Below are 12,811 nucleotides of genomic sequence, written 5' to 3' on the forward strand. Positions count from 1 at the left end.
GAGTTAGTCAAGCAGATTGTATCATGGAATTTTGCTTAGTCAACCAAAAAAGAAGAAAAGTTTAAAAAAACACAAAAGAGACAAATAAAACCCACAAATGCCCAAAAATTTCCTGAAAATAATTGAAGTTCACTTACAGAGCATCATTGATAGAGAATCTTGAATGAGTTTGAGAAAGCAATCTATATTGTTAAAGTTCCTTTTAACCTACACCTCTACATCTAAACAGACTAATCTGCAGTAATCTAAATGCAGTAGTGGAACCCTAACAGCATATGTTGCCTTCTGCTAAAGGAACTATTTATTCAGTCTTTTTGAGCTCCTATTGACTTCAAGACTCCCTAATTATATGAATAATGCAACCAATTTTACATTTAGAACTGCACACAGACAGGTCTGGGTGTATTTCAGGCTATTCCTGGGAGAACTAAAATGCTCTTTAACTGAACTTAGGTGAGATGTCAGATCACAAGAGTGCAACTCCATCTCTTCCCCTCCCTGGGCAGACTTACAAGTGATAGGGAGAAAAATAGATCAAAAAGAACACAAGAGCATCATGGCATTCTATTGCCAAAGATGGGACATTTGGGAGGTGTGGCATGATAAGGGGTGTGCCTACATGAGGATATGTCCCTTTAGCAAGTCTTTACTATATACTAATAGATGTGCTTTAAGGGGACAGCAGGGTCAGTTAATTAAGCTTGAATAATCCACCTATGTTCACAGACATGGTTTGGAAGGTGCTGTAAACTATACAGGCTTTGCATTATCGTATTTCCCATTGTATCCCAAACTCAATTCAAAGGCAGTAAGAAAAGAAAAAAAGCTCTAAAACCGTTTCTGAAACATCAGTCTGGTAGAGTTCTCCTATTACCACCAGAAAGCAGAGTTACATATATTCATTCAATTAGAACTGCATTTAACCAAGAGCAGATGGGTCCCTTCTGCCTCAAAACAATAATAATTAAAAAAAAGAATATAGCCTGACACACATAGTGAAGACGTCACTACAAAATCCCTTCTCCAATGCTGTACCCTGCTGCCAAGAAACCATTCTATAAGCAGCAGGCCCAATTCTATTTAAAAACCCACTCAGCACATCTTGCATGTGACCTGCTACATACCAGACAAATTCAGAGTAAGCAGAATGATGGATACCTATATTAAGAGCTGTTTCCTGTTTGTCACCTGTCAGAATCCATATCTTAATTTCTGCCTTTATTAGTGTGGCTATTGTTTCTGGAACACCTGCTTGCAGGCGGTCTTCAATGGCTGTAGCTCCAAGAAGCAGCAAATCCTGGAGGGGACAAAAAAAAGAAAACAATCCCTCAAAATCTTTTAAGATAAATCTCTGTTTGGAACATACTCAAAAAAGGAATTAAGACAGCATGTTGCATCTCACTGCTAACACTGCACTTTGATAAACAATATACACCACAGTAAATTTCTAGTGTGGCTATTCTACTTCCTCTGCATACAATTCACATTTCAAGAGGTACAGAATGGAACAGTGGTTTTGATCAGAAAGATGGCAACATTTCAAGAATAATTGAAGTTCTAGAAGTCCAAAGTTAGCCCATAGATGAACACATATACTAGACCATTCACTAATCACCATAGCAACATTATATGTATCAGTTTATATATTTAAGCTCACAAAACAAAAATTATTTGGCATCGCATCATTTAAACTAATTTCCTCCTTTAAAATGTACATACAGACTGGATACAATCACACAAAGCAAAAATTATTGCTATTATTTATGGATCTAATCATTACATTTAATACAAGTGGTATGAACATTAATCAATCCAAGTATCTCTAATCAGCATACAGATGTCTGCCAGAAATACGTATCTCATACAGATAATTTAATACTACAGAGTTAGCTGTATTCTCAGGTAATTCTAAAACAATTGCTTGAGGAGATTTGGCTACATTACAGTAAAAAAAAAAAAAAAACCAGCAAAACAATAGCTAAGAAATATACCTTGTCAAAAGGTACAGTCTACTCAGATTTTACCTCTAAAAGCATTTTAGTGATTCCTTACATGTGCAAAGATGTTCAACTTAAAACAAATTGAAATAAGTTTAGGTATACTGTATCATTTCAGAAATTGCACAGAAAAAGGTAGCATATTCTATTCTTTGCAGGGACTTCAAGTTACTCAACAGAAATGAAGACAAATGAACAGGAGTACAAGTTGCTGTTATACAGCCTGGGAATGATGAGGCTTCAGTGTGATTTTACCATGGACTTTCTATATTAAAAGTGGGCTTATAAGAAAAATGAATAAAGGCCAGCAGTGGCAGGACAAGGGGTGATGGTTTTAAACTGACAGAGGGTATATTTAGTCCAGGCATAAAGAAGTGAGCTTTTAATGATGAGAGTGGTGACACACTGGAACAGGTTTGCCCACAGAAGTGGTGGACCCATCCCTGGAAGCGTTCCAGGCCAGGCTGGATTGAGCGTGTAGAAATATATTATAGCTTGTGTTACAGCCAAATGCCAGTTTATCTCTAAGGCCAGCTTCTTGGAATGACCAGCAAGCAAACATCAACAGGAAGGAATACAGTGGATAGTTCTTAACTCCAATTCTACAACCCACTCACAGGTTCCCTTTTTTCTTAAAAACTATACTAAATTGTGAAAAAGGCAGGAAGTACATGACCAAAAAATTACTTAAAGCTTGAGAACACATTTTAAAGGACAGCAAAAGCAATGTTCATTTTTCACCTTGGTGAAAACAGATGAGTATGAGACCACAGTGAATGAAGCAGAAAGCTGAAAGGAGCTACCCAAACCTAGAGAACCAAGGATGAGATAACCACACTGTTACTGACGATAAACACAAAAGACCATTTCAGGCATGACTTAGAAAAGGAAGAACCAATCTTCAGTTCTTACTGAAAGAGTTCCTGAAGCTTTTCTCTTACCCCCTGAAAGTTAGCTCCTATCCTAATCTTGACCTCTTTGTGGATGCTCCATCCCTGGAAGCATTCAAGGCCATCTTGGATGGAGCTCTAGCAATCTGGCCTAGTGAAATGTGTCCCTGGCCACAGCAGGAGGATTGGAACTCAATGATTTTTATGGTCCCTTCCAAACCAGGCCATTCTCTAATTCTACTATTTGCCCCAACTAACTTAAATAAACAACAGTGCTCCAGAACCTAAGCAGTATTTTAATAGTTACTTTAAAAGATATTGAAGTTCATAACATGTTTTAAAGAAACCAGTGAATAAAATTAAATACCTAGGGCAAGAGGGAATAGCATGAACCTCTACAAGTAAGCAGAGCAACTACCAGCACTTCCGAAAGCAGCAGCACCGACAAGGTTCAGAGAAACACTGGCCCCTAGCGTTGGCACTTTAACATTTCGTTCACTGTAGGATAAGCATTTCAAAATAGGTTCTCTACCTACTTTCCCCTTCTGAAATTAAGAGCTCTGCAATTTTCATGGAGTGCAGGTTTTCATCCTTTTTTTAGCCCATGCCCCTACAGGTGTTGGTGAGCCCTACATTGTGCTTATAACAGCCTTCAAAAACCTTTAATTTGACTGCTGTATGGAAAGCAACACATTTCTTCATACCCTAGTAGAGGGGAACTTAGTGCAACGCAACAATTTCCACATATTATCTTTATCAAATTACAACAATCTTACACAAAACAGAAAGATTAAAAAAAAGTGTGAGAAAAGGGGTTTTAAGTAGAAATTTGTTTTTATCCATAAATTCATCTCAGATTTTCAGATTTAAACTGTGGACTGAACAGGTTACCATCTAAGAACATCCTTCCAGTTTCTCATCTATGAAATTAACAGTTTATTTCATTGTATAAAGCGCAAATTCCACTGGAAAATACACATGTAAGGGAATCGGCATCTGATCATCAAGAAAGTATGTTTTACCTTTTCAATGATCTCATAGCACTCCTCCAGCTTCTGAGTTCTGTCTTTCAGAACCGTACTGGATTCATTGTAGACATTCAACCACTCTCTGTAAGACTTCTCTGACAGATCAGCATAAGCAATGCACAATGTCCTCAGACCTACAAAACAGAAGACAGCCGTTACCCACAGTAAAACTACATTGAATCAAATCATTCATATGTAATGAATGCTAAATTCTAATCCTCAAGCTGGTACAACAAAAGCTTCTAACACACACGGTTAAAAAAATCTCCCTGTACATTTTTTTAAGCACTTGGATTTCCACAAATGTAAAGCGCAAATCTAGTTCATTTTGGCTACTAATGTTGGTGAGATCAAGAGAGTATTAGACAAAAACTTTTTACTAAGTGTGAAAGCAAGCTTGCCTTTCACGTATTTTAAAAACATAGTATTAAAGATCAGGCTACATACTGTAACTGGTGATGTTACTTAGTCAAACATCCTGCCCAGCCTGTGCTTCCTTTTAGCAAGACTGTGTTCTTCATCAGTGTAGCAATGTAACTCACACAAACAACAGGAGTTACACATGCACAATACAGTGAAGAGGGTCCATGAAGTATGAAAACCAATTTATTAGACAACTGGCAAAATTTAACATAGAAAAGTAATGATTTCTTTTTCTGTCACAAATCAAGCAAAAAGGAGTGTGTGCCATAAAATACAAAAGTTCCAGTACTGAGAACATGGCAGTCTGCAAAAAAAATTATTTTTTAAAAAGTTGACTGGTATTTTCAGATTTTGGAAGAAAAACAGCGGTTCATGGTTTTACTATGAACTCAGGTATCCTGTGCTATCACAAAAGAGAGAACAAAGCCAGCTTCACAGTGAACAGAGATACTACATCAGTCAAAGGCCTTACAGAGCATTTCAGACCATCTTTGTCTCAGTCTACCAGGCTTCCCAGCACGTTCAGGTTGTCACTGTGCTTCGTAAAGCCAGAGACAATGGCATCTGACTTCTGCCCTGGTAAAAACACCTCCAACTTCCATGTAATGAGTTATTCTGGGCAATACAACTCATGCCCTTTCCCTTCATGATGGACACACAGAACACTACTTTTTCCTTTCAAATTCCACTTCCCTACTGAAGTCACACAGAAGTTGGACAAAAACCTCCTTACAGCTGAAGTCAACCTACAGTTGTTAATTTGCTGATAACATACCCCATCTTAATTTATCTTCACGATCATCTTAGTTCACACCACAGAACTTAGACAATGCAGAAAATGCTGCAAATAATTTCATGAACTGAATTCTCATGACATGCTGTTTCTCTTACCTTCCGTTGCGAAGTATTCAAGATGGCACAGTGTTTGTTCCATATACTGGGAATCTTTTGAAAGCCTCTCAAAAATTACATTATCCTATTAAAACCAAATTCATTACAACAGAGTAAGTCTACGTAAGAAGTAGCCATTTGTGTATTTACACGCTCAAGAGAAGCAACCTGAAGGGACTTGCTAATATCAATACCAAAGTTGTATTTACAATATATTTGGGGTTTAGAGACTGATTTGAGTAATTAATCTGGATTGTACCCAATAGCAGAGATACTGCATCCACTACAAATAATGGGGAGAGAAGCACACTCTTCCCTCCTCCCCTCTTTCCATAAAGAGGTGCCCATTACTGGGTAGTACAGAACACTTCTCTATAAATTGACTTTCAGACAACACAAATGTCTGATCTTATTCAGTGTATATATATCAGTCCTGTGCAGTAGAGTTTCCTGCAATCCTTTCCAGAAAAGATTTCTACTGATGTTAAAAAAAAAAAAAAAAGGCAGAAATACGGATCATGTTCTACCACAACATTCTCTCAGAAACAATCTTCTTCCTGCAGCAGCTTTCTTTATCAGTAAATCAAAAGACAATTGAGAAGGTTCCATTAACAGCTGAAATCAAAATATAGCATCACCTACATATCTAGAGTCTCTGGATTTTATTTATAACTACCAGAACAAGTTCTACAAACACATGTAATACAGAAATCCTACTCAGACATCTGCTCTTAAGCTAAGTAAGCAGACATCTACATCTAGAGCTGATTAGAGACAGGCATACAAACCTAATTATTATGGAAGCAACAGGACAGAGTATGACTACCAGAACGTGGAAGAGTTAATGCAGAATAGTCAGTTAATTTACAGGTCACATGAGTGGCCTGATGCAGCACATTAGTACATCTAGGTCTGTTCATACAGAAAACAGCAAGAATTTGTACCACAAACTCTCCTGTTCTCCATCCCTTTCAGTGCCACACTCCAAAGAATGGTGTGAACTCAGGCACGGCATGAACAAGCAAGTTTCAAGTCTGTGTGGTCCTATGAGCATAGGACTGAACTACCACACAATGGCAGCAGGTTTCATTCACTTCCACCACACCAGAATGAAGCCAGCACATCTTTATCAAATCAGGGGAGGTAAATGAAAGGAACAGAGCAGTGAACACTGACCTATATGTCATGACAAATTCAAACAAACCAGATCCTCACAGAGGTCAGAAAGATTTTTTCCCTGTTGCAAAAAGCCAGCTCCATAGTCTTCCACTGAAATTAGAACCACTCCCTGGCTGTGGACAACGCTAGTTTTGGAGCCTTTGTACTGTGCTAAGTTATTGCTCTTGTCAGTGAAGACAGAAGCACAACATGGTGCAAGTCATGATGACAAATAACAGCAGGTGCAGAGATGCAAGAAAGCCAGATCAAGAGCCAAGCAGTTGAGAACAAATTTTAATGCTATAAATTCAGACAACAGCATTTATTCCAGCTCCTGAACTTCTGCTGCACAGCTGGGTGAAGCCCTGGCTTTACAGTAAGGGTACTGCTCCCATTAATTTCAGGATTTCAACCGGGCAGTAGAAAGCCTAGCAGTCTTCCAGCCTGCAAAAGGAGTCAGAGCAGGAATGACAGCTCTCTTAAATCACTTGGCCCTAAACAGAAAGCCAACAGGTATTATGTATGAGACATGAAATGTCAGTATCAGCCACAGCTGTTGAAACAATAACTGGCAGTGTTCTCCATTAGGCAGCATAATTACTTACAGCCCCTTTGCAGTAGAGACGTAGCTGTCCTGCCGGAGTTCGAACAATCACTGACATTCTCTTCCTGTTGCTATTGAAATAAAAATATTTGCTTTCATTAGTCAAAGTGGTGAAGAGTAATTCCTGTTCCAGCCAGTGAATTTTCTCAGATGTGTTTTGTGCATCTGAGATTAAATGGGATATAGCAGCAGTAACTTAAGACCCCACAACCCTTGACCACAAGGAGATATATTAAATTGCCCATTTCCAGCTTCAGCCCTATGTTTCACATTGGCAAGCACTCCAGACTTACACCCATGTGCAAGCAAGAATTTGAAAAATAGCAAGATAGTATAAAATAATCTTGAAAGAAGGGGAGTCACATTTATTTTCATTATTCTGTCTCAGTTTTTCCTGATTCTTCAAGCAAAATTGCTTTGGGGACTCTAGAAAAGGAATCATTAGGGCTGATTACATCTTTAGTATAGGCATAACAGACATTGAAACAACCATCCACTTAAAAGAGCAGTTATTTAACTTACTAACTTAAAAGAGAACAAAAACATCATAGCAAGTAATCATGGTATAGATCAGTTCTTGGCCTCTGTCAATTCTTTATATTGATCTAATCAGACCCACAAAGTTGGAACTAAGTGGAAGGAAGTCAGACCCCCTGAGCAAGGACAGAATAATCAAGTTTGGCATATGTCTTAAAAAAAATGCAGCATTGTGTAGCACAGTGTACACCAACATTTAACAACAGAAGGCAGGCAAGGATAATTTTTAAAAGAAATTTTTATGTTTTATTTATCAATCTCCCCTTCAAAAGAGCCACTGGAAAAAACCTACAGCTTCCAAGAGGCAAACGCAAACAAATCAACTCTAATCAAGGGAGCCTTAAGAATTGTGGCTCCAAGTAAACCTTTTCCTTAGAAAAAGGACCAACCTGGAACTATCCTCTTTACTCATTATGTTTTTGCCAACATGTACAAACACAGTGTAGAGCAATCTTCCTTCTCCTCTTGAGGTTGCTTTGAGAAATGTAGTCACTTTTCAGAGCTCAAGAACCATGTGTACTAAAGTAAGCTCTTGGCATGTATCATCAGACAAAACAAATCCTTTCTGAGGCTTTCTGAAGAGGGGTTGGAAGGACAGCAGTTACCTGTGCCCAGAATTTCTGCAACATCCTAATGACACAGGGAAACTTCTGTGTGCTTTTTGAAAACTAATTACAGAGCTCCCTCAGTGGTCAGGAGGGAAGGTGCTACACAGAGGAGAACTAAGACAGCTTTTTTTCTGCTGCGTGCAAGCTGCGGCTACTCCTGCCTACAGACACCAAGGTGCTGGTCAACTTGTCACAAACCCTCAAAGACTCTTCCAGTGCCTTTTCAGATACTTCCCACATGTAGACTAAGTAGCTATATTCTGACTGGAAGGAGGGAAGTACTCAGGAATAATCTTCAAAGCAAGTCAGGACACAAGAGAAGTCACCTACCCAAATCATCCCTACCTTTAGTTTTACATAGTCCTTGAGAGCACAACCAGAACTCAAAGACAGCAGAGAACAGAGTTCAAGAGTTCAAGTTTTTAATTCCCAGAAAGAGTAGAAAATAAACAACAACAGAAAAAAAAAAAAAGATATGCTGACTAGCACCATCCAAACGGACATAACTTTATCAACTAACAAAGAGAAAGAACCCTTTTATTTCCAGTCATTTAGGGGCCTGATTCATCAAAGCTTCTTGCTATCCAAGCAATGCCCATCCTAATGAGTCTGACAAATTAGGAGTGCTTGCAATGTTTATATTTTCACAGCTGGCATGGTTCTTAAGAAGAGGCACTTCCAGGTACAGTTTCCATCTATTCAAAAAGTAGTTTGCAGAAGCATTATAAAAGTGCAATCTCAAAGTATGTTCTTGAAGTAGACAAGGAACAAATCAGGATTTCTATGAGTCACAGCAAGATGCTTCCAGGTCAGCAACTTCTCAATAGATGAACTTTTTCCTGCAGTGGCAGGAAAAACTTTAATGATGGCATGCCAACAGCCACCAGTTCAGAACTCATTCACAGTATATCAGAAATAAGATGAAGGGGTAGGACAAAAAATTAAGGAAGTTCTGCTTTTCTACTGTATCAGCTGTAACATTTTATTCTAAATAGTATTTTTTTATAAGAAGAGTTTTCTTATTACCCTGAATTTCACATATTAGAGGAAAACTTACCTGGAAAACTCCAGCACATTAAGAATTTCAAAGGTTTTCTCTTTCCCCAGCTACAAAAGAAAACAAAAGAAAGAGCATACTATTATAAGTACAATCTACATTATATTCTTACACGTGCAAACACACGAGCTGAGCTCAGGTGCCTTCGTCACACATCCCAGTGTCAATAAATGTGGCAATGGCTCCCTCCGCTGGGTAAAGGATGCAGAGCCCTATTTAGTGAACTTAATTCGACATCCTCTGCTGTGGCATCCTTCATTCACCACCTGCTACACCATTACAAGGAGTTAATATCCTTTCTGATTAGGCATGCTCTGAAAGCTAAGCTGCATATTTAGTTCTCAACAGCCATCAACTAAGAGATGTATTACAGGGTGTAGGTATTCTTCCAAGTTAAAATAAGCATTCCCTCCAGGTTTAGTATTGCAATAACCTTTGACTCACCTCCCTTAGTATTTCTTTTATTTGAATTCACAAACATATTAATTATATTTTTCGTGGCCAAAAAAAAAAAAGATTAACTGAGGAGAAATTCCTGTTATCAGCAGCAACTCTCTGATGGGCTGAGCAAGAACAACCTGAAGCAGGACAAAGATTTTAAAACACCTGCCATTTTATACGTGCTGCCACTGATGTAGGCAATCAGGAGAGACAGGAATCTCTGGGAATGACAGTTTTTATTCCTGGCTATAGATTAACAATGCCTCCAGCTTGGCATTATGAGTATACAACTAGGCTAGGTAGGCCTGGCTGTTCCTGCAGAGCAGAAAAGCATTCAGATGGCTCTAGATGACACTGTTCATCCTCAGCTCTTCCCCTTCAACTAAGAAGCAGTTTGAGAATCTGTATAAAGTTTGTGACAAGTCCTAGAAGATATGTTTCAAGTGCTTAGCTTAGCAGTGTACATTGAAAGGGAACATAACTGAGAGGAAGGACAAAAAATATTCATTATTCTTAATAAGCACCCTACTAGCTGCATCTGTGTAAATCTGGAGCCACTTTAGCTTAGACTGCAACCTGAGTCTGAATGCAGCCCCATGAGTCTGAGGCTACCTTTGTCAGCTGCAACCCAGTAAGTACACAGCCCTGTATACACAGCTTGTCAGACAGATACATCTTCTACTGAAGATCTTTCTCAGAAGGAAGAAATGAAACATTTAGAAGAACAGCAACCATTAAATATAACAGGCAGAAAACCTCCCAGACACATGAATTTGCTTCTAATGTGAGTGCTCCTATCTGTGTTTGCTGGACAAAGGAAATACTTTTCAGGCACAAATGCTGTAATTCTCCATGTAAGTTTGCAACTTCCTATCACTCATGCCACGTAGAGGGGCAAAGGACTTGGCATCTTCAAATATATTACGACAACTTTTCTCAGTGTACATAAGCCCCTTGCATGTAGCATCCTAAAGACCCTGGGAAAGGGCCCTCACAGGAACCAGAGAGGACACCTGTATGCTCTGCAAGAGCTTGGCAGCCTGTGCCATGTGCATCCTCCACTTACCGCATCAATGATAACAGAGTGGGGAGTCCGTCCTGTGAAGACATAACCAAGTTTTTTTGCTCCTTTCACTAATGCTCCTTCATCTGCCAAAACAAACCAAACAAAAAAAAAAAAAAAAAAAAAAAAAAAAAAAAAAAAGCTTGAATTTAACCTGGTATGTTAAAGAGGCCTTCAAAACCTATACTTCAATATGGCAGATTGCCAAAACAGAATCCCCTTTCCTGTGAAATCCCACCCATAGGTACGTTAGAGTAGTTCTGCACATCCTTCGACAAGAACATTCAACCTTTTAGTCCTACAAAGGCCATGTAATATCAACTACACAAACCTAGTACTTAATATGTATAAGATATCCTGTAACTACTGAAGCATTGAACACTATTCTCGTGGAGGTGCCATACTTTTCTACATGAAAAAGGGGAAATACCTTTTCTGAAAGCAAGATCAAAGCTCTGTTATTTTAAATTCCTACAGTATGTGTTTGATCCATTTTCTGCTAGGAAGGCACTAAGTTCAGGTACTATAGAAATACAGCACTGTTTTCCAGAGACTCAACTGGGCAGTGTTATTAAGAGCTCAAATAACAGAGCTGCAATCAGAGCCAACACCTGTGCCTCCCAGAGATAATTACAGAGCCTCCTTAAGGAGCAAGCATCATTAAACAAAACCATCACATAGGTGGATTTAGTGCCTAATTCAAGCAACCCTCATGTCTCTAAAGCTCCCTTAGTCTCCTCATGGTTCATCACACTGACCAGAGCTTACTTATATGAGTTCTTTATCCTACTTTTCAGACACCCTATTAAGACATAAATAAAAAATGAGGCTGCTTCATCACTCAATACACGACTACAGCAATTCTAGAAATATCTTCACTAACAGAGATAAATTCAATGGAGAGCAACATTCCCCAATCTGGCCCCACCTAGCTCTGTCTGTGCTAACTGAAAAGAGAAAAAAAAAATGGGTTTAGGACAGGCCTGAATATTGCCATGTGTCATGTATCAGCACTTGATAGCTTCCTATCTTACTCTAAGCAGATACTAGATCAAGAAAGACAGTTTGTAGACAGGCCAATAGAGTAACTGCTCATGCAGAAACAAATCATTACTTCCTACACACTCAACATCTTTTACTTTCACCCCTACAGAAAGAGTACATGGTCTCATGAGTGCAGAAGGGATCCTACGCCCAGCCTAACTCTAAAGAAATATCATGGACTATGTGGTTTTGTAGGAAGCATTCAAAACCAGTGTGTACTGATTATAGAAGATGCCAAATCTACTGTTAGCATGGTAGGGGACATTTTGCTTTCAAAATTAATGACCTTTGAAATGACCTAGAAATTTATGGACCTTCCTTCCATCTACCTCCACTCCTTCAACTCATCCCCTTCCCTCCCAAAAAAGAAAGCAACAACCAACCTGGAGAGGAGGCCTGGTAGATTATTGTATTTCCTTGTCTCTCAGGAACAACAGTATGACACACGGCCAGCAGCGTGAGGAACTCCTGTATATGCACAGCTGTGGGCTAGACAGGACACCAGGAGAGTGAGGTTTAGCACTGCACACAGACTGAGGAACCTGCTCACCAAACTGAGATGATCTCTTCGGTATCACAGGAAAAAAAAAACAAACATATTCAGTTCTCTATTTATAGCAGTTGTTTTGACCTCAGAACATCAAGACAGCACAGTTCAGGGCCAGCACTGATGAACTAGAGAGCTATTGATAAGGACCTCATTCAAATTGCAGAGAGCTGAGAAGGCTGAGCATTCCCTCACTCCCCACTCATAAAAGCATTACTTCTTTAGCACCCCAAGCTTCATATAGGCAAAGACACCTGCCACAAGATGATGACAATCTAGCTACAGGAAATATTACTAATGGCAGCTTCCAACAGATTGACAGCAATCACACCAGAATTAAACTTGCTGCAACTGCACCCTTAGTGACGAATACCCAGAGCTAAGAGCAGCTGAACAGCCAGTAGAAGGAAACATATGTCCTTCCAAAGGAATACAGCACCCAGTCAAGCATAAAATTAATCTATAGTCCCTACATTCAGCATAAAGAGAACATGCAACATAAACCACTTCGTCAAAGTGCTTA

The 12,811-nt window shown here is 39.0% G+C and overlaps 1 protein-coding gene across 1 annotated transcript in view; it reads right to left on the bottom strand.

Moving 5' to 3' along the window:
- Positions 1–12,811, bottom strand: part of ATP8A2 (ATPase phospholipid transporting 8A2) — a 275,860-nt gene that overhangs the window by 221,567 nt on the left and 41,482 nt on the right. The window contains exons 17-23 of the mRNA XM_053935453.1: positions 12,125–12,230; positions 10,701–10,783; positions 9,194–9,243; positions 6,993–7,062; positions 5,230–5,314; positions 3,910–4,049; positions 1,159–1,297 (exon numbers count right to left, since the gene is read on the bottom strand). Of these exons, the coding sequence (XP_053791428.1) occupies positions 1,159–1,297; positions 3,910–4,049; positions 5,230–5,314; positions 6,993–7,062; positions 9,194–9,243; positions 10,701–10,783; positions 12,125–12,230 (673 nt within the window). The remainder of the gene's footprint in view (positions 1–1,158; positions 1,298–3,909; positions 4,050–5,229; positions 5,315–6,992; positions 7,063–9,193; positions 9,244–10,700; positions 10,784–12,124; positions 12,231–12,811) is intronic.

Source organism: Vidua chalybeata, chromosome 2, assembly GCF_026979565.1.
Source record: "Vidua chalybeata isolate OUT-0048 chromosome 2, bVidCha1 merged haplotype, whole genome shotgun sequence".
NCBI lineage: Eukaryota > Metazoa > Chordata > Aves > Passeriformes > Viduidae > Vidua > Vidua chalybeata.